Genomic DNA, 22990 nt, shown 5'->3' on the forward strand with positions numbered 1-22990 from the left:
GGCAATCTGAGCCCAATTTCCGGAGATACCCCCTCCATGGATACTGACGAGTTTAACCGCAAGCTAGGGGAGTACGGTTTCGGTGACCAGCCTGAAGTCGACTCCGCCCAGCCTAAGCAGGTTCTCGCAACTGTAGCAGCGCTGGGACAAACTGGATCTGAAGAGCCAACCAGCCAATCCGACCCTCAGCCATCCCAACAAGGATCTCCAATGTCTCGGGAGCGACCCCGCAGGGATTCTTCCTCGGAGGAGCTCCTGTCAGCTGAAGAGATGGCCGCACGAGCAGTTCTTAACACACCTATAACCCCGGGCGACGCCACAGATCTGGAGGCTCTAGAAGCCACTAGACAGGAAATGCTGACCACTGCCAAGAAGCTCGCTGAGACCGAAGCCGCGTTAAGGGAAGAGAGGGCGGAAGCTGCAGGATTGGCGGAAAATTTCGACAGACAGGATCGCAAGATTACTGCCACACTCGAGCAGGTCAAGAGCATGAGGGCAGAGTGGGAAGTAAAGATGATCTATGCGCAGGCGGAGGCCGATCGAATTGTTAGAGAAGCAATTCCGCCTCGCAGGATACCCTTCAACAAGCCCGCAGAGCACCGACCGCTGGAAACCCCAAAGGACAACATGCAAAAAGCTGCGGAACTGTTGAAGAAGAAGGACGAAGAAGTTGATATCAACTACCTCCGTACACTTGTCACTTCAGCAATGCAGCAGCAGAGCAAGGCGGATACTTCGCGCAGGTTGGAATCCAATCCGGATAACTGTGTATCTACCGCGCAGAAGGACGCCCGCGCCGATCGGCATCCCGACGATGAATCACACACCGGATCCTCGGAGCGCAGAAGAAAAACCAGGGAACACCCAAATCCGATCCCCGTTCCGTCAAAGACGCCTTCGTCAGATCCAAGAAAGGGAAAGGATGCAATGTACCCTGGACGAGACAAATATCGCAACCCCTCCCCTCCGCCTAACGGTTACCCGCGAGCCCCTCGCCGCCGTAGTCCAGCCGGAAACACCAGGCCCCCAGGGCATGGTGGGATTGTTATCCGCGACAACGTGCTGCCAAGAAACAGAAACAGGGAGCGCTCGCCGGAACCACGCCGGAACCAGAACAATGTTCGTGAGACCGAGCCCAGGAGGGGTCGGAATGAAGACCGCGGCCCAGAGCCTCGCCGGAACCGCGACCCAGAGCCTCGTCGGAGCCGCGACCCTGAGCCTCGTCGGAGCCATGACCCAGAGCCTCGCCGGAGCCGCGACCCGGAGCCTCGCCGGAACGACCAGGGCAGCCAGCGCCAGGGCGAAGGCAGCCACAGGAGCCGGAGCCAGCACCAGGAAGGCCGAGGAGAATCAGATGGCGGAAGCAAGAAATCGGACCGCCCACCTTGCAGGTCTCCCTCACCACCACCTAGCGGTGGCGGCGGAGGTGGAGGCGGAGGCGACGGCCGGAGATCTCGCTCTCGCTCACAATCCCCTCGCCACGGCCCGCGCGACGCACGGGATCGCCTTAACGAATACAGAACCGACTACATTGGTCCGAAGTGCTTTGGCAGGATGATTCGAGAGGAACCAAAGCCAAGGATGAACCTCAAGCTACCCGGAAACCTGAAGCATTATGATGGCACCGAAAGGCCGGATACCTGGATTGAGGATTACTACAATGCAGTAACCTTTGCCGGAGGAACCCCTAATATCGCCTGCCGCATGCTCCAGTTGTACCTTGTAGGTCCAGCCCGGATCTGGCTCAGTGACCTCGAGAAGAACTCCATCTTTTGCTGGTTCGACCTGAAGAACGCTTTCGAGAAACACTTCAGAGGCACCTACAAAAGACCTGCCACGGCAAGCGACCTGCAAGCCTGCATCCAGAAGAAAGGGGAAACCTCAAGAAACTACCTCACACGATGGTTGGCATGCAGGAACGAGTGCGAAAACGTCGACCACACCACCGCCATGTACGCTTTCATTGGTGGACTGCAGAGAGGAGGATTGCTGAGGCACACGCTCACTCGTTTGGCTAACTCAAGCAAGCTGACTTTGGATGAGATGATCTCCATTGCCAGTGATCATACTGCCGCCGATGATGACGCAGGCGGTGATCTCGCAGCTACAGCAATCCCCCTGCATCAACAAAAGAAGAACCGTGATAACGGCAGCAGCAGCAGCCACAAGCGCAAGAACCCTGATGACCAGAAGAGTGGCAGATCCGAGATGGTCGCCATGGCGTTTCAACGCGGAGGTTCAGGAGGCGGAAGAGGACGCGGACGTGGAGGCGGAGCCGGCAGGGGTCAGCAGCATACCTCTGAGGTCACGGCTGGCGGATCCCGCGCTCCGCAAACCTACGAGGAGTACAGAGACATGCTCTGTCTAGCACATCTGGATCCGGTTACGGGGAAGTCCACTCATACCAACCACAACTGCAAGTGGGTCAATGATCTAAAGAACGACCCGGAGGCAGGATACAAGCGCGCCCGGAAGCACCGCCCACGCGGCAAAGGTGGCAAGGGCAAGAACAAAGACAAAGAGGAAGATAGTTCCGAGGCGATGGATGAGGATGATAACTCGCCGGATCCCAAGGCAGGATCCGCAGGTAAATCCAACCCATTCGACAAAAAGAGCGTGGGGGCTTACCACACTTTCCTCGGGACCCCAACAGTACGCGCCTCCAAGTCAGCAACCCGGATCCTGAACGCCATAGTTCCGGCTGTGCCGCAGTACATCAGGTGGTCGGAAATCCCATGCACATTTGATAGGAAGGATCACCCCGCAATTGTGCCAAAAGAATGCTACGCCTTGGTTGTAAGTCCCCGCATAGACGGGTATGACTTCTCCAAGTGCCTCATGGATGGCGGAGCCAGCCTGAACATCATGTACCTGGAGACTCTAGAGTGGATGAACCTCACCAAGGAACAGCTTAAACACAGTACTACTGAGTTTCATGGCGTGGTTCCGGGTAAGAAGGCGAATTCCCTCGGCAGCATCACACTTCCCGTGGCTTTTGGCGATGTTCATAACTTCCGCGAAGAGAAGATCACGTTTGAAGTTGTGCCCTTCAAGAGCTCCTACCACGTCATCTTCGGCAGGCCCACCTACCACAAGTTCCACGCAAGAGCGTGCTACATCTACAACAAGCTCAAGATTCCGGGTCCTAAAGGTATGATTACCATATCCGGAGACTATAAAAAGGCTCATGAGTGCGAGTTAGGCGAAGCCGCCTTCGCAGAGTCTGTGATATCCGGAGAAGAGCTAAAAGGCTATAGAGCCGCGGTGGATCCGACTGAGATGTAGACCACCAAGAAGCAGATCTCCGAGCAGAAAACCTCCTTCAAGGCCGCGATAGAAACCAAGAAGCACGACCTCATCCCAGGCGACTCTTCCAAGCAGGTTTCAGTCGGAGCCAACATGGACCCCAAATAGGAAAGCGCGCTCGTCGAGTTCCTCCGCGCTAACATGGATATCTTCGCATGGCAACCTTCTGACATGTCCGGAGTACCTAGGGAACTCGCCGAGCACTACCTCAACATAAATCCGGGGGCTAAACCAGTGAAGCAAGCTATGCGACGCTTTGGAGATAAGAAGCGCCGCGCCATAGGAATGGAACTAGCTAAGTTACTAGAGGCAGGTTTTGTAATAGAAGTTATCCACACCGATTGGGTCGCGAATCCCGTCCTTGTACCCAAAAAGAACACTAAAATACTAAGAATGTGCATCGATTACTCTGGCTTGAACAAGCATTGCCCGAAGGATCCGTTCCCCTTGCCGCGCATTGACCAAGTCATTGATTCGACGGCGGGGGCGGAACTTCTGTGTTTTCTTGATGCGTATTCCGGGTATCATCACATCCGGATGAAGGAATCGGACCAAAAGGCGACTTCATTCATTACCCCGTTTGGTACTTACTGCTATGTTACTATGCCTTTTGGTTTGAAAAACGCAGGTGCCACCTACCAACGTACGATGCAGCGGTGCCTGAAGGACCAAATTGGCCGGAACGTGCACGCCTACGTCGACGACATCGCGGTCATGACCCGGAAAGGATCCGACCTGATCAGCGACCTCACAGAAACCTTCGACAACCTCCGCAGGTACAAGATGATGTTGAATCCGCTGAAGTGCGTCTTTGGCGTGCCAGCCGGAAAACTCCTTGGCTTCATAGTCTCTCACAGAGGCATTGAGGTTAACCCGGAAAAGATCAAGGCAATCCTGTGTATCAAACGGCCAACTTGTCTCAAAGATGTGCAACGACTAACTGGTTGCGTCGCAGCAATCAGTAGGTTTGTTAGCCGTCTTGGCGAGAAGGCGCTACCTCTGTACAAGTTGCTGAAGAAAACAGACAAATTGGTCTGGGACGACGCAGCTGACGCAGCTCTTCGAGCGTTGAAGGAAATACTTACCTCCCCACCTATCTTGGCAGCCCCAGCAGAGTCAGAGCCAATGCTCCTTTATCTGGCAGCTACCAACAAAGTCATCAGCCTCGTCATCGTGGTGGAGCGAAAGGAAGAAGGTTATGAATATGACGTCCAAAGACCTGTCTACTACATAAGTGAGGTGCTGACGGAGTCAAAGCAAAGATACCCTCACTTTCAGAAGTTAGCTTATGGAGTGTTCCCAGGCAGCCGGAAGCTGAGACACTACTTCCAAGAGCACCCAGTAACAGTTGTGAGCAAGGCTCCGCTGTCAACAATTCTCAACAACGCTGACGCAACAGGACGTACGGCTAAATGGGGCATTGAATTATCCGCCTTCGACATCGCTTACAAGCCAAGGACTGCGGTAAAATCCCAAGTCTTGGCAGATTTCGTTGCAGATTGGACAGAAGCTCCGGATGCAAGTCTGGAGCCGGAACCAGAGACATGGGTCATGCACTTCGATGGATCCAAACAGCATCAAGGCTCAGGAGCCGGAGTCACCCTGAAGTCCCCTACCGGAGAAGAACTGCAGTACGTTCTGCAGATCCACTTCGAAGCTACAAACAACATGGCGGAATATGAGGCTCTACTACACGGTCTGCGCATCGCTAAGGAAATTGGGATCAAGCACATCATATGCTGTGGAGATTCCGACCTGGTGGCACAACAAGTAGCCGGAACCTGGAACGCCAGAAATTCCGTCATGGCGGCCTACAGAGACGAAGTTGATGAGATCGCCAAGTGCTTCCTCGGATACGAAGTACGTCAGGAGAGACGATAACACAGCGGCAGACATGCTATCCAAGCTCGGATCCGGCAGGAAGCAAATTCCGCCTGGCATTTTCCTGGAGCATCTCCGGATACCCTCAGTTAAGGGCGCTAACCCGGAAAATCCAGAGGTGGCAGTGTCTCCGGCTAGGGAAGTGATGGCTATCATTCCGGCTTGGACACAGCCTTTCCTGGACTACCTCATCGATCAGAAGTTGCCTGAGGACGAGGTCCTCGCAAGACAGATCGTCAGACGAGCAAGAACCTACACAGTAGTTGATGGACAGCTCTACAAACGAAGTGCAGCAGGGGTATTTCTTAAATGCGTCTCCAATCAAGATGGCATTGAAATCCTCAGAGAGATCCACACAGGGGATTGCGGGCATCATGCCGCTCCCAGATCACTCGTTGCAAAAGCTTTTCGGTTAGGGTTCTATTGGCTTACAGCTAAAGAAGATGCTGATAAAATAGTCAAGACCTGCCGAGGTTGTCAGTACTACGCTACTCAACCAAACGCTCCAGCCCAAGAGCTGAAGACCATACCTATCACCTGGCCATTTGCGGTCTGGGGGCTCGATATGGTTGGTAAGTTAAAAAGATCATCTCCTGGCGGTTTTGAATACCTCCTGGTCGCTGTTGACAAGTTCAGCAAATGGATCGAGGCTAAGCCAGTGAGAAAAGCCGATGGTGCTACGGCACTAAAATTCGTCTGCAGCCTCGTGATGAGATTCGGCATCCCACACAGCATAATCACAGATAATGGCACAAACTTCGCCCAAGGAGAATTGAGGGATTATTGTGAAACAATGGGGATACGGCTGGACCTTGCATCTGTGGCTCACCCACAATCCAATGGTCAGGTTGAAAGGGCTAACGGCCTAATATTATCAGGAATTAAACCACGCCTTGAAGGACCGCTGCGACGAGCAGCTGGAGCTTGGGCTGACGAGTTGGAAGCTGTTCTGTGGAGTTTACGAACTACCCCTAACAGATCAACAGGGTTTACCCCATTTTTCCTGGTATACGGATCCGAAGCCGTGCTTCCCTCCGACATTATCCACGATTCACCGCGAGTTTCCGCCTACAATGAAGAAACAGCTGACGAGGCCAGACAGCTATCTGTGGACCTGATCGAGGAGGCTCGGAACTTAGCTGACCAGCGCTCCGCCATCTACCAGCAGAAGCTCCGACGTTATCACAGTCGTCGAGTTCGGAAACGCTCCTTCATGGCAGGAGACCTGGTCCTCCGCCTTCGACAGGTCAAAGACCATAAGCTGCAATCTCCATTGGAAGGACCCTTCGTCGTTAGCAAAGTACTTCATAACGGGTCGTACTACCTGGTTGATTTCCGCGAGCTGAGGGATAGACCCGCTAACTGGCACCGGAAACGCAAGCGTGAGGATCCGGATGACATCTACGATGAAACAGATCGCCCTTGGAATATCGCACAGCTACGTCCTTTCTACACTTAGCATATTTTTCCGACTTACAAACTCTGTAATAGTTATACATGATCAATGAAATAAAGCTTATGGTTCACTCTTTGAGTCTTTTACCTCCTTTACTTGTTCATTTTTAGATCGTGTATGTTTTCCGACTAAAACCGCAGAGCTGGTTTTTTCCGCCTAGGCGTGTATAAAAGTTGTGATTTTCAAAAATCGTCCTTTAGGGCGTGAGCTTAAGTTTTCTGGTTAAGTTATTGTCTGTTGCGAACTCGTGGATTCCTAGTAGCGATTTCCGGCACCTATGCTTGGGGGCTTGTTTCCGCGGTTATTGACGGATTGCCATTGGGCTTCGTCGCCGCTGGCGAGCGTTTCCGGCTAAGGTCTTCCGGCTCGTGGAAGGTCAAGCGAGCAAGCCGGAAAATAACGAAGTCAGCACTTGCTTTCCGACACAAAACGAAACATGCACATAATATTAACGGATAGCAGGATAAGTGTTTCCGCCCCATGCATAATCGTTTCGTTCCTAGCTACTTAAGAATTTAAAGTCTTATTACAAACCCACTCCGGGGCCAAAATGATGCAATTTGTTTCATTGTCTAAAACAGGAACTCTACTCGGAGTCCTCCTCTTCAGATTGCTGGTAGGTGGAGCCGTCGTCGCTGTCACCAGATCCGGCTTCGGAGTCGTCACCAGAGTTTCCTCCGGAATGCTCGCCGCTTGACCCGGATCCTTCCCCATAATACTCCGGCTCACCTGCCTCCTCCTCTGCATCGGAAAATCCTTCGGGCAGATCGTGCTTGTTATACCAGAACTAGTGATCCACTCGCCTGACAAACAGCTGCTCATAGCCTTCGGTTTCCGCGAGGAGGGCACCCATGTCGGAATCCTTGGGGGCTCCGCGTGCAACATCCGCCAGGTTGAGCGAAGGGAAGTGAGCCTTGCAGGTGGCCAAGACTAGGGAGGCGGCTCCGCGTGCTGAAGATTTTTGCCAGTCCTTGATGAAATCCGGCACTTGTCGCATAAGTTTGGTCATCGTATTGATGACTGTGGTTTTGGCCTTCTTCAGAGACAGAGCCGTGGCGATTCCGCGACAGGCTTCAAATAACGCATCAATTGAAATCCGCGCTTCATCGTATGCCTCCGTCCTCTTCAGGTTTGACTCTTTTGACCATTCAAAGCCAAGGCTTGCTGTGGAAGAAAGAGGTTCAGTTCCGTTAGAGAGAAAGCATACAAGATAGTCGGAGAAACGACACGGAAAAACGCTTACGGAAGATAAGTTTGTCAATGGCCTCTGCCTCCGCTTCCAGAGCTCTGTTCTTGGATATCACGGAGAGCACGCGGCCCTGGCTTTTCTCCAGTTTGTCATTCAGCTCCGCCAGGTCGCGGGCATGCTTCTCGGAGAGCTCTTTCCTCGCCTCAGTCTCCTTACTAGAGGATTCTTGAATGAAGGTTTTGAGGGACTCGTTTTCCGCCTCAAGCACCTTGACCTTGGCGGAAAGCTCATCGAACGAGGAGTGCTTGGCAGTTTCTTCTGAAGGCAGAAAGTTGAACATATTATGCATCCCAAACAACTATGTCAGCACAAAAAGTAGAAGACCCGGATCTCGTACCTTGAAGGCGGGTCTCAAGCAGCTGGATATCTTTCTTACTATTTTCCGCATGCTGGCGCAGCCCCTCGATTTCCGCGATCTGCTCCAGCACGTGCACGCGCAGATCTTCGTGCAGTTTCCGCGTGGTCTGCGAGGCAGCAAAGAGTTAGTCGGATATTAAAGTCTGGGGAGCTAGCGAAGAATCCGCCTAAAGGTACATTTTGGGAAAGCATCGGCTAATACATGTTACACGGAACTATATCACCCAATGCTTGGGGGCTAGTATTACCTGCCGCACTTCCTTGTGCTTGGCGAAAAAATCCTTCAGGCTGTCCTCCAGGTCCGCGAGCTCTCGCATCTCCTCGTCCGGCTTTCCCCACACCTTGTTCAGCATGGCGGAAACCTCCGCGTGACGTTGTGCAAGGGTAAGCTTTTGGAGGGACGGAGTTGGTTGGAGGTTGACTCGAGTCGCGTTGGTAACTTGGAGGAGCTTAACTTTTTGCTCCTGTTCTTCTCCAGTGGGCCCCGTGAAAGCGGAGCTTGGCTGATCTGGCGGAGGAACGGGTGAGGAGGTCCCCTTGGCGGAGTCGCCATGGTGGGCGGGATCCTCAGGAAGGTCATCAAGGTCGATGACGTCTTTCGGATCCGGCTTGCTGGCAGATGAAGCCTTGGGCGGAACTTCAACCTCAGGAGTAATAGGAAAGGAAGCCGGAGATGGTCTGGCTCTCTTCTTTGGGACCCTTGGGGCCTTGGGGGGCTGGCTTCCGGAGCTTCAGAAAAAACATAAAAGTAAGTTTGAGCGTGAAATCAGAACTTGGATCTCGGAAATAGGAGCTTACCCGGAAGCCTTGAAGAAATGCTGGATGGCAGGCTGCCCCTTGTTGCTGGTGTTAATCAGCGAGAGGCGCTTCTTTTCCGCCTCCGCTTTCCGGGTAGCCGCAGTGCTAAGCACTTCGCGGGGGCGTTTCGCATGGGGGCTGGAAGGAGCTGGCTTCTTCCTCTTAGCAGGGCGTGGGGCTTCAGGAGCTTCCGCCTCCGATGCGACATCCGGATCCGTGTTACCGGTGGAAGGAACCCAGAGGAGAATTCCGAGTTCGCTTTCTTCAAGCGCCTCGAGCTAATGCAAAGTTAAACACTTAGACAAAAAGGTTTAGATGCGAAGAGAAACAAAAGATTGAAGTCAAGACGACATACCGCGGTTCCGGAACCATTCGTATGAATGTCTTTGTTGCACACGTGAACGTGAAGTTCACGTGGGATTTTGATGAGGAGCCGGATCCTCTTGTCGATGGCGTCGGCGGAAAGATTATCTTTTGTAGCGCGCATTTCGTCGTCGCGCCCCGTGTATTCAAACATCAGGCGGTCCCTGTGTTGGAGCGGCTGGATCCGCTTGGAGAACCAGGAAAGGGTTAAGTCCTTCCCCGTCAGCCCCTCCTCCGTCAGCCTACAGATCCGCCTGACGGCGCGTGTGAGCTGGGGCGATTCGGAAAGGTGGGGGCAGTGCGACCATGCCGGAATCTCGGTGGCGGGGCAGTTCTTGAAAGGCGGCAGCTTCTTTTCGCTCGCGGGGTCGGAGACGTCCTTCAAGTAGAAGAAACCCCCGGACCAGTACCTCGCGGATTCGTGGCGGTCGGTGGGGGGGTAGACGCGACCCGGGCGGAGGATGAAGGTGATGGATCCGCAAGTTGCCAACTCGGAAGTCTGGCGGATCTTCTCCTTCTTGACAGTAAAAAAATATTGGAACAGAGAGAGCTCGGGGGTTACCCGGAGATGGCCTTCGCAGAGGGTGACGTGGTTGCTGATGGCAAGCACGCTGTTTGGAGATATGTTGTGGGGTTGGAGTCCATACGTCTTCAGAATCTCCAGGAAGAAGTCCGAAGGCGGAAATGAAAATCCGCGCTCCACCAGTGCCTTCGTCAGCACCATCTCGTCGTCCCTCGGAGCCAGAGCTAGTTCATCTGGAACTGACCTCCAGCTTCCGGGTTGCAGGAAGCCCTCCGCCTCGAGGTTCTTCAGCTCCATCTCGGTGGTGGTGCAGGGCCACCATTTTCCCTTAGCTTCGGAGTCTCGCTTGCGAGCTTTCGACTTTTTGGCAACCTCTTCCGCCTGCTGCTCCGTTTGACCCGCCCCGGAGGCTTTCTCCGGGTGAGCAGAGGTCCCCTCAGCCTCCTTGCCGGAATCCTTTGAAGGATCCAGCCTGACTGGAACGAAGGGAGGAGGGGCGGAGGAGATTGGGGTCGCCGTGATTGGTTCTGAGGTCGGAGGCGGAGTCGTTGAAGACATCTGAAGAAAAAGGGTTTGGCGGAAACCTTCTTTAGTCGGATCCCGCATCATCTTCCCCAAGTTCACCCCTACCAACTACGGCGCGAAAATGAAGCTCGAGGACTTACCGTAATGGCGTATGCGGTGGTCGGAGTTGCTGGCGACGAGTTTTCCGCGCGGTGGCTCGCCGGAGTTAAGAACACGAAGAACACTGTGGTGGTGGGCTCGCTCCGGTGATGCTCTGGCGACTATTCCGGTGGGTTCCGGCACGGCGGAGGAAGAGCTCACGGGCGGCGCTCGGCAGAGAGGTGAGAAGGGGGGGTGAATGAGGGGTAAAGGGTCGACGGCGGATATTTATAGGCTGAGGGACGAGATTCGTGCTCCGCATCCTGTGGTCGGAACGCAAGCGTCGCGCCGTTGGATGCGTGACACGTGTCCCAAACCCTAACAGTAAAAATGGCTAGAGATAAGTTACCGCACAAATCGCGCGAAAATGGCGCCAGAATTGGCGGAACCGTTTGAGTCTTTTAAGATTCCGGGTGAGTGCGTAAAGGATAAGTTGACTCTCATTCGTGAGCAGGGAGTAACCCGGAAATGTTCTTTGGAACGTCGATGGATGAAGTCCCGCAGGATGGGAGCATTTTGGAAAAAGAAGAAAATGCGAAGTTGGAGCTCTTCAAGTTTCTCCGCGTTACCAATGATGCCGGAAACCAAAGGTGCAAGCATGGCGGAAACTGCAGGCGAAACTCGGAGAACTCTGGGGGCTACTATTGTGGGTATACTTCCTGGGTGTACCATCGACAGTGCCTAGATCCGGCAAGCCCGGGTGGCCCACAGACGGTGATGAGGCATGTGGCCCATCGGGTGGCCCAGTTGCTGTTGATCATGAAGGAAGAAGTCCGGCCCAGGATCAGTAAGCCGGATCCGTACCAACGTTAGGAGTAACCCGGATCCATGGAGGTCCAAGAGGAACCCGGATCAAGTACGACGTATATGGAAGGCGGATCCGTGACGTGCACGGCAAGATATTGTACCGTAGCTAGGCTGTCTGTAATCCGGCTAGGACTCTCCATGTAAACCCTAGAACCGTGCGCCTATATAAGCCGGATCCCGGGAGCCCTAGAGGCACAACCTGAACTCATTGTAACAACGCGAAAGCACCCAGATAATTCCAGACAAGCAGCAGTAGGCCCTGTCATCGTGCAGGTGTTCCGAAGCTGGGTAACTCGCGTACCACCGTCCCGTGTGCACTCCGCCCTATGGCCCCTACTTCTTCTCCCCCTCGCGAGGATCCCTCCTCCGGGGTACCGTCGATTAGGCAACGACAGTTAAAGGGCCAACCGGAGTAGAAACAACTGACGCCCAAGACCGCTGATAAGGAGGCACATTGGACGGGAGCAGGACCTCGACCTGGGCACGGAGAGGGGCATGATCCTGGCGGGGCGACGACACGGTAGAGCCTACCAACGAGCTGAGAGGACGCCAAGCATTACGGCAGTCACATGCCCGATGACCGTTCTCAAGGTACCTAGAGCATCTGAAGGGATCACAGCAAACAACAGCACGGTGACCCGGAACCAGGCATCTACAACATCTTCCTTTGAGCCAAGCAGGAACAGGACGACGAGCAGCAGGCTGGGCAGGCCGAGTCAAGCGGCGCGGGCCACACCGCGGCATCACCTCCTTCCAGCCATCACGCTCCTCAACAACAGGAGCAGCATCGATGAAGGTCTTGGTGGCCGGCATCGTCTGGGGGACCAACACCTCAAAACCGCCGAGAGCAGCAGACCGCGTCGTCTCGAGAGCAAGCTCATCCTCGACATACACGACATCGGCTGCATCGGAAGCCCCGGAAAACCCACTGGAAACAACGCCATTGGGGGCAGCCAAGAGCATCGGCGAGGCCAACACCACCACATTGCCTCTGGCAGCATCAGGTGCAGCACAGGTCATGGCGGCAGCCGACGGTGGTGTTCGTGGGGCCAGCTCCTCTTCATCTTCATCCTCGTCGTCGTCAACAGCGGAAACCCACGAAGTAGGCTCCGGTGCAGCAGCGGTCGCTTGCGGAGTCGAAGCAGGCGGCGGGGTCAGGGGAGCCAGCTCCTCTTCCTCTTCGTCTTCAACTTCAACGTCGCCCACAGCGGCAGCGACCCACAGAACCGGATGTGCTGTGGGCAGACAAGAACTCTTAACCTCCGAAGCGAACTCACCACCTCCTGCACCGAAGGCCTGCGGCGGGGGCGACGACTTCGCCAAGTCCGGATCGAGGCCCGGGCGCGACGGGTTGATGAGGGGAGCGGGCGACGTTGCTGGGACGGATGTCTTCACGTCCATGGAATGCACCAACTTGCAGCGCCCACGAACTGCAGGATCCGACCTGCGGGAGGCGATGGCAGCTGCAGCGAGCTCGGCGGCAGAGGGCGGCGTGGCCAGGGAGGCTGCCGACGCGGACATCAGGAGGAGGGACGGGAGCTACAGGAACGGCGGCACCGCGGCGTCAGCAGGCCCATCGCCTACATGCCGAGTGGAGGGGAGGGAGAGAGCGATGAGGAGACGTCGGATCTGGCTTCAGCAGGTGGAACAGGCGTCGAGGGAGGGAGATCGGGCTGGTGGCAGCGCCGTCGCGCGTCTCGTCGCCATGGTGTTTTCCTGTAGTGCGTGGCCGCAGTTAGCCGCTGTCGTTGGAGATGCTCTAGGAGCCCTTCTACTAATCTACACTTAATCTTAGGTTAAATTACACTCATGGTCTACCTTCCCAATTGGTCACTCATCTTCACACTACTCCTCCATGAAAGAAACGGAACCTTGTTGATAATACTACCATATAATCCCATTAACCCTTAGACCGTGGTATCACAACTATTAATTATTTTGAATTTCATATAATTATTAAAATAAACACCAATGATTGAGTAATAATAATCTTTATGCAGAATTAAATTATTATTATTTAAAAAAATATAAATAAAGAATTTTTGGTAAAAATTAAAATCTTCCTGCTTTCATATTTTCCTTCAAAATTTTGGCAATATTAAAAAGTTGCAAATAGGCAAAGGCGTTGAAATTGGATGTAACTTTTTGAGACGATTATTTTGATAGGTTATACATTTTTTCTGATGTCATATGCAAAAGATAATGCCGTTTACCAAAAAATAGTTTTTTTGCAAAAAAAAAGTCAAAATTCAAATTTATTAATTTCCCCTAATAGTTGCGTAACATGCAGGAATCTTAAAAGATTTTTATTTTTTATTTTTTTCTGCCATTCGCTTGAAACTTAAAAGGGAGGGTGCGTGGAGGAAAAGTAACTCAGGGCTTGTGCCGACGGTTTGGCCGCTGGCATAGGGTTAGAGAGGAAAAAATTCACGGCGTGGCCTCGCTGTCACGACTGGTAAGTGGTAAGCTTTAGATTATGTACTGAACTATCCAAACATGCATGGGAAACAAAACCATGGGATGTTAAAAGTGTTTCAAGTGAAAACAGTCCGCATCAACGACGTAACATCCATCTCTAGCAAGGAACCCGTGGCCGTCCATGTCCGATGCCCCACCGCCCCCGTCGCGTTTTAGCTTTTAGGCCGTCGCACTTTGTAGTCAACACCTTCTCCCACAGCCGATAGTAACCTGCGGCCGTGGTGCTCGGCGCGCGCTGTGGAAGCTGCCACACCGCCGTCGGCCTAGGTGTCGTTCTCGCTCTGCGCCGTGCGGACGTGAGGGCCGCGGGCACGCTGCTTACGGGCAGTTTACACCGCGAGATCTTTTGCGGGCCGAACCCTGTGGCGTGCAGCACATAATTTTTGGAAGCACTCAACATAACTCACCTTTGGCTTTGAGTATGGGGTGGCATCCGTCGCCGGCGGAGAAGCCGTCGCCATCCATCCCCGCGACGCACGCGCACCGGTGACCCTCCGTCCCGCTCGGTGTCCTCACGTCTGTGCACGTCGCGTTGGCCGCGCACGGCTCGCTGGCACCGGCGCCGCACGTCCCGTTGACCCACCAGCCCAGCTCCGCAACGCCATACTCCAGCGACGATGTTCCCTCCACCGTTTCCGCAAACAACGCGGAGCTCAGCAGGTCGTCGCATGTTGTATTATCCGACTTATCCCACTGCAGGAAACCACCAGCAGACGTGGCGTTCGGCGAGTTGGAAGCGACGCACGCCACAGCACCAGCGGCTGAAGTCGTCTCGTTGTCGCCGCACTGCGCTGTGCGCAGCAGACTTGACATGACGGCCGCTGGCACAGCGCATGTCGAGTAGGCCGTCTCGCGGCATCCGCCGCGGAGGAACAGTCCGGTGCGGGACGTGACGCCGTAGTTGGCACCGGAGAGCGTTCTTCTGGCGTCGGGGACGCTCCGGTTGCACAACGACGGGAGGGAAAGGACAAAAGTCGAGGCGGTGGAGTTGAAGGCGAGGACGCGGTACGAGGTGCCGTTGTCTCCTCCTATGGATGGGAGGATCGGAGTAGAGGTGTTGACGTCGCAGGATAGAACGATGGGGCAGCCGGCGGAGAAGCCGAAAGGGTAGGGGATGATGGCGCCGCCGCACCGGCGTAGGCACCCATCGGAAGCTAAGGCGGCGGCGGCGGAGTAGCTGGTTTCATGGGGAAGAAACCAAATGAGGAGGATGAGGGACGAGGAGAAGAAGCGCTGCATATTCTGATAGATTTGCTCCAGATACACACATGTGTACATGGTGGAGAAGATTTACACATAGACACGAAGAGTTCTAGCACACGGACGTAGTGCCTTTTCTGTATTCCACTCCACAACTCAACTCAGCTGGTTACAGTGGCTTATATAGTCAAACTCACACGGCTAATGCGCAGCCACTAACCCACTAACGTCATGCACAAACACTAACACATGCTGACCTATTCTTAAGCCCACAGCCACACGACTCGGCCACTCGACCCACTAGCTAGGCCAGATGCATGCAGCTACATTGAAGGAGTCACAGACATGCACCTCCTCTAAACTATCTTGATCACTCCTAAACCTAGTTTTCCGCTGGGCGTACACACATGATTATCCTATCAGCTAGCATCTAGATGAACTTATTCTTGACTACGCAAGATCATTAGCTTGTCTACACGCATGATCTACAGCTTTGTGCATGCAGACTAACGCAGCTTCTGGTCTTGACTCGATTACACAAAAAATAAACATGATCAAACTCTAAACTTAGTACTAATAACAAGATTTGTCCATTTTCAGGATGGACAATAATACCCTCACGCCCCATGGATAACAAATCTCTACTATCATCTCAACTAACTGACCGTAATAACTAAAAATAGCCTAAAAACAGCATGCTTATCCTACCCAACCCGCACCTCCACTCCCACGCACCACCAACAGCTCAACAACCACCCACGATTCAAGCACTAAAGCCGCCGCCATAGGATCCTTCACTTGCGCTGCCACAGGATCCCTGCACTTCCGCCGCCACAGGAGCCTGCAAATCGCGGCACCCCCGCAGCCGAACCTGGCGATTCAAAGTGGGATCCGTCGTCGCATGCCGTCCTCGCTAGCCGGCGATGCTAATGGAGTCACAGACACTACTGCCCCTCGCGACACCGCTCCAAGACCCCAGTAATCTTCATGTCCAACATATCCTTTTAATTTGTCAAGGCACCTTAATGGCTGTCCTTTTAATTTCTAGATCGCCTTCTCCATTGTTGCTCACATGCCGTTCCTATGCTATACTGGAATGATCCCGAAGAAGAATGGAGAACATAGGAAGGAAGAGGTATACTCTGTAGTTCTTTGCGTTATATATTCACTCATGATTGCCAAGATCTTGGTCAATGCTACTGTGATTTCTCCTTTCTCCTGATGTTCCTTTCTCCTGATGTGCTGTATTTTCGCACGAATTAAAGATTCTATACCAGTCACAAGGAAGTACCTTATGTGGTTCTTGATATGAAAGGTATTGACCATGGCTTCTGTTTGTTTCCATCTAGGATGATCAATTCTATTCATCAAGGTGCAACACAATCAATATATGATGAAACATATGTATTGTTTCTCCAATATTAATTGGACAACATTCTACCTATCAAGAGATCTCTGATTTTTTATAGGCATTTTGTATTTTTGAATTATCCCTGGTATAAGAGGACCAACAATTGTGGCCTTTAAGTGACGAGCTACTTCAAGTTCTCACTATCTATTTCTCTTGTCATGCCTGCGGAGACCACGCCGCCAACTGTCGCTGCACCCGCGAAGATGGTGACACCAACTGTCGCCACGCCCGCGAAGACGATGCCACCACCAACTGCCTCCAGCAAAGACAGCGCAGTCACCTGCCGCCGCGCCCGCGAAGACTTTTGGCCTGCTGCCACTAAAATTTGATCACAAAGGGTTCAGCGCCTTGAAGGTGTTTGCCGTTATGGCTTTGTATAATAATTAAGGCAAATTGCAGGTATGGCACCTCCCTTTTACAGCACTATACACCTTTGCATAATAAGTTCATGTTTCGCTTCTGATAATTCATGATCGTATTTGTACATTGGCAGCTAAATTTTTGTTGCTTGTGTGGTCCATTGCTCCAGTATACAACTTGAAAGCTGAACCATATATTTTTCAAATCCAGCAAAGTAATTAGCTCTTTGGATTTGTTGTTTAAGGAACATTATTTAATTATTTTTAGTTGAGCATGTACTCATTAGCACATTCATCTTGTGCAGGGAGGAGGGAATATATGCTCTTCATTGTTCTCATATGTCGCTTCAAAATGTTCTAAACAAGCAAAATTCATTATGTATTTTTCTCTTGAAACGTAAGTAGCATTTGAAGCTGGGCTGTAATATTGCTTGACCACTATTGAATTGGATTTCCACTCTAAACAATGGTTTTTTACTCTGCTGGACTGAGGCATGACAATACAAAGGCACAGAAGGATTTACATCCCAATCTCACAAGCATATGGTACCCAGTGATGGTCCGCACGTTGCATATCATGATTGATATTTACCTAATTATTTGCAGTCATCAGGTAGCCATCTTTGTTCCATGTGTTATATATGTTGTCTGATTGCTTTAGTGAGTAATTATATGAAGGACAATCATATTTGTTCTTATTGCTTCAGTCAATTGTATGGAATTTCAGAAGTTGCTTGACTCGATCAAGGAAAAAAGATCCCCCATTATGAGTTGTGCTATATATGTTTAGTTATGCAATCATGAATTTTCAGATATGGTCAGAGGTGAATTTGTGCCCTTGTGAAATTGTGAATTTACACCGATACCCGCACTAAAAATGCACGATGCGGCCGCCGCATGTACATCCCCTGCATGCCGGAACACTGACACCCGCGCCTTCTTGCATGCTGCGGCCATGGCCTGCAGGTCCCCTGCACGCTGCAGCCGAAGCCTGCTTTTCCCCTGCAGTTCGACCACAGGTTGCCGCACTTTCTCCAAGTTTGATGTCTTCCTCTGCCTATTGACATGTATTTGAACAGATACATGTTGCAGCCTTAATCTATAACAATGGATTGAGTTCAAGAAGTTACCTAAATCAATCATTAATCAGAAGCAGGCTTTTGTATGACAAGGGTCTTGAGAAATCAGGCCCCTTACTTCGGAGATAGCCAATGACCTGCATATATTTAAGAAGAAGTTTGTCCAACAAACGAAGAAATCTATTGTATCTCTTTGCATTACAGGTAGCATCTTGTGCTATGCTTTATGTTACTGTGACATCAAATTTAATCATTGTACTAAGCTGCTAGGAGTTATCCTCCAAAGTTAGGATCCATCCATAGATAGTAGGTCAAGTTTACTGATTCTTTTTTCTTCGTTCTCCTGATGATTCTTTTTTTACACCATGCGCCACCAATAAACTATTGCCCTACAGGAGAAAGGATTTTCGAGCTCTTGTTCAGTCTTATTGGCCGTGGAAACCATCATTTGTGCTTGTCAGTCATTAAGTTGTCTTGCAAATTTTAACAAAGTTGTTCTGGTGCACTAGAAGAAGAATCATTTAGCAATGCCTTTTCTCCTCGATGTTTTTTTTCTTATATTTATTTGTTCTATATTTTTCAGAGAAAGAGTAAAGGTATCAAGCTTTTGTCTTCAGCTACTATTTATTGCTGCAATATGTGGAACCGATAGATGATATAGGCACATGCTTCTTTCCTCTTGCAAAATAAGTAAAATTTCTATAAAATTTCTTTCATTAGCTGTATAGATCTACATGTTCGACTTTGTGCTTATAAATCCGCTTGTAAATATGATGATTGAAACACTTATTTGTCTGATTTAATGGACCATGCAATCTTTGTTGAACTGAAGTTCTTCAACTTCATGTCCTCTCTCCCTGAAAAACTGAAATAAGCATGTCCATCTAATTAGGCGTGCAGCCAGAAAACGAGCAACACTTTCAACAAGAAATAGAGGACATTAAGCATGGATTTGAATATGGAAGTATTACATATGTGCCAGCAAACCTTCAATTTACTGCTGAAGCATTCGAGGAGCACAAACATTGTTTTCCAATTGCTGATGAGAAGGTGGTTTTAGGCACACAAACCTATCACCTGGTAAAATTCACTGAGTTGCATTCACCGTCGGCATACCATGTATGTTCTCTATTTTGGTGGGGGTAGGGAGAGTATATAGACAATTGATGTTGTCCAGCATTTATGTTTGTGTGAAATAATACTCTCTCCGGTTTAACATACATCTATTTTTAAGCAATTATTTTGAACTGGAGGGAGTAGCAAAGTGATATAAGATCCATAACTCCAAACGAGGTGGGATCTTATGAGTTTTTCAAATATCTTGTGGCTTAATGGTATATACAAGTGTACATTTACAATTATTATACTAACTCCATTTTAATGAATAAACCTTATATTATTTTTTTAAAGTCAAACATTGTAAACTTTGACCAAGATTTTTACAAAATATAATTAACATGTAATACACAAAATCAATGTCATTAGATACATCATGAAACATATTTCTATATTATATCTATATACATAATATTATAGTGGTCTGTACTTTTTCTTAAAAGTTCGGACCAGGTTTCCTAAGCTTAAATTTCCATTAAAAAAATTCTTATTCATTAAAAAGAATGGAGAGTTGACATATGTTGCAAGGAAAAATATGGGCCGTGGCGAAGCACGGGCATTCAACTAGTCACTCCTAAACCTAGTTTTCCGCTGGGCGTACACACATGATTATCCTATCAGCTAGCATCTAGATGAACTTATTCTTGACTAAGCAAGATCATTAGCTTGTCTACACGCATGATCTACAGCTTTGTGCATGCAGACTAACGCAGCTTCTGGTCTTGACTCGATTACACAAAAAATAAACATGATCAAACTCTAAACTTAGTACTAATAACAAGATTTGTTCCAACATATTCAATCTCTTCGAGCAAAAAGAAGATGAGCCACGGCGTTGATCAAGTCTCGGTGAGTTTTGTAGCCACAACCAATCTACACCCATTTTTCTCTCAGCTAGGAGAAGATGACTATATTAGAGGTGTAATATGTATCCGTATACAATATGGTGTAGTACACCAATTGTATACGGATTCTCTCTGTACAAGCCACGTGAGGGGCTTTTCCTCACCTATATTAACATGCAACCGGTGACCCTAAGGGGCTACACCGTTCCACCCAACAATACTCTACGTCAACATGGTATCAGGCCTCCCTCTTCCTTCTCTCTAGCCGCCGCCGCCGTCTGGCTCCTTGCCGTCGTCGTCACCGCGCATCTCCAGCCCTCTCCGACGATCAAACACCACCAGGCCAAAGCTCCTCCTCTCCTCTCTCAATTCCCTAGATTAGTTTTTCTCCTCCCACCCTCACAATCCTCACACCCAAAACCCTAGATACATCTACTACGACACCTTGTTTGTTCTTCCCGTCCAACACCCAGAACTCTCCTAGTTTTTTCGCTGTCCACGACCCTTTTACGAACCTTGATGGCTTCCTCATCTACAACCTCTCTCCCGGCAACTATTGGTGCCCCGCCGGCCATCAAACTCACGCGGGATAATTTTCTGTCATGGCAAACATAGGCCTTGCCCACTCTGCGTGGTGCGCGTGTGATGGGTCTTCTTGATGGTTCTGATTGCTGCCCGGCGGAATTCCTTGACGCTGAAGATTCTGAGAAGAAGGCTATAAAAATTTCTAATCCGGCGTATGATACATGGATTATGCGAGATCAGCATGTTGTCAGCTATCTCGTCAACTCTCTTGCCGAGGATGTTCTTCCCCATGTCTTTGGGCTCTCTACTGCTGCTACAGTTTGGCGTGCTCTCAATAATCTCTATGCAGCTCAGTCCAAGTCCAGGGTCTCAACAATCCTTGGTGCCTTAACAAACACGAAGAAACTAGACATGACTGCACAACAGTACATCACCAAGATGAAAGGTTATGCTTCTGAGCTTGCAGCTGCTGGTAAACCTGTTGACGATGATGAACTCAAGGATTATATCATGAATGGTCTTGATGGATCCTTCAGCAATTTAGTTGCTGCAATCAACGATGTTCCTTCCACTTCTCTTAATGATATGTGTTCTCAGATTTTGTCTTGCGAAACTCGTGACCAGATGCTTCACACCTCCGGTCAGGCTGCCCCAACATCCTTCATGTCGTCGGTGAATGTGGTGGCGCGGCAACCAAACCCTTATGGGGGAGGTTTTGCTCGCCCATCACAGCCTGCCTATGCTCCACCACAGCAGCCAACGTATGCCCCGCCTCCGCCTCCACATCAATATTCATTGTCACTGGACAGCTCAACAAACTCAATATTCATGAGAATTATCAAGGCCGAGATCAAGTTCACAATGCTGGTGGACAAGGTATGCATATTGCTAATATTGGTCATTCTGTTTTGCACATCCCCGATAGTTCCATACAACTTCGTAATATTTTGCATGTTCCTGATGCTTCCAAGAGTTTACTTTCTGCTCATCAACTTACCTTAGACAATAATACCTTCATGGAAATTCACCCTTTCTTTTTCTTGATTAAGGATCAGGCAACGAAGCAAATCGTATTTAAAGGTCCTTGTCATGGTGGCATGTACCCTCTTGTTCCTGTTTTGGAGTCATCCAAGCACGCCCTCGCCACCATCAAGCCCTCGTCCTCTACATGGCACCGTCGTCTAGGACATCCATCCTCCTTTATAGTTCAACAGATCCTTAGGAAGAATAATCTTTTATATTCTCCAGAAATAAATCCTTACATATGTGACCCGTGCTAACAGGCCAAGAGCCACCAGCTACCCTATCCTATCTCCACCAGTGTCTCTACTGTTCCTTTGGAACAAATTTTCTCTGATGTATGGGGTCTAGCTCCTCTTTCTGTAGGCAAACATGCATATTATGTAAGCTTCATTGATGATTTCAGTAAATTTACTTGGATTTATTTACTTAAGAAACGCTCCGAGGTGTTTCAAGTGTTCCTTGATTTTCAACAATATGTCGAACGTCAGTTTGGTCGAAAAATCCTTTCCATGCAAACTGACTGGGGAGGTGAATATGAGAAACTCAATAGCTTTTTTCAGTGTGTTGGCATTGTTCATCATGTATCTTGTCCCCATGCTCATCAACAAAATGGTTCCGCTGAGCGTAAACATAGGCACATTGTTGAGATCGGTCTTGTTCTTCTTGCTAATGCCTCCATGCCTCTTAAATTTTGGGATGATGCCTTCATTACAGCCACATATCTCATCAATATGCTTCCCACTAAGGTTCTGAATTTTGACACACCCACAGAATGACTCCTTCAAGTCAAACCAGATTATACACCTCTCCGTGTGTTTGGTTGTGCCTGCTGGCCCAATCTTCGTCCTTACAATAAACACAAACTCTCTTTTCGCTCGTAGAAGTGTGTTTTTCTCGGTTATAGTCCTCGTCACAAAGGGGTAAAATGTCTAGATCCTGCCAGTGGTCGTGTTTATATCTCTAGAGATGTTGTTTTTGATGAAAATCAATTTCCCTTTGCTTCCTTAAATCCTAATGCTGGTTGATACGTCCAAAACGTATCGATTTTCCCGAACACTTTTGCTATTGTTTTGCCTCTAATTTGTGTATTTTGGATGCAACTAACACGGACTAACGCTGTTTTCAGCAGAATTGCCCTGGTGTCTCGTTTTTGTGCAGAAATTCAACTTTCAGGAAAATCCCCGGAATTTATGTCGAAGGGCTTATTTTTCCAGAAGATTCACGGAGCCAGAAGGGCAGGCCTGGGGGAGGCCCAGGGCCCCCACACACCAGGCCGACGCGGCCTGTAGGGGGGGCGCGCCGCCCTAGCGTGTGGCCGCCTCGGCTAGCCTCTGACGCCCCCCTCTGGACTATTTAAGGGTTTCGATCTAAAAACGCAAGGGGGGAAGTCGTAGTCGCCAGAAACCATCCAGTACGCCGCCACCATCACGAAACTCCGTCTCGGGACCAGAAACTCCGTTCTGGCACTCCGCCGGGACGGGGAATTGGAGGAGATCATCGCCATCATCACCACTGACGCCTCTCCATCGACCAGCAATGTTTTCCCATCCA

The 22990-nt window shown here is 50.3% G+C and overlaps 1 protein-coding gene across 1 annotated transcript in view; it reads right to left on the reverse strand.

Moving 5' to 3' along the window:
• Window positions 1–15187, reverse strand: part of LOC127298704 (uncharacterized) — a 31656-nt gene extending 16469 nt beyond the window's left edge. Inside the window, exon 1 of the mRNA XM_051328544.2 lies at window positions 14289–15187. Within this exon, the coding sequence (XP_051184504.1) occupies window positions 14289–15159 (871 nt within the window). The 5' untranslated portion in view covers window positions 15160–15187. The remainder of the gene's footprint in view (window positions 1–14288) is intronic.
• Between the last annotated feature and the right edge of the window lie 7803 nt (window positions 15188–22990).

This window comes from Lolium perenne, chromosome 5 (assembly GCF_019359855.2).
Source record: "Lolium perenne isolate Kyuss_39 chromosome 5, Kyuss_2.0, whole genome shotgun sequence".
In the NCBI taxonomy this organism is placed as follows: Eukaryota; Viridiplantae; Streptophyta; class Magnoliopsida; order Poales; family Poaceae; genus Lolium; species Lolium perenne.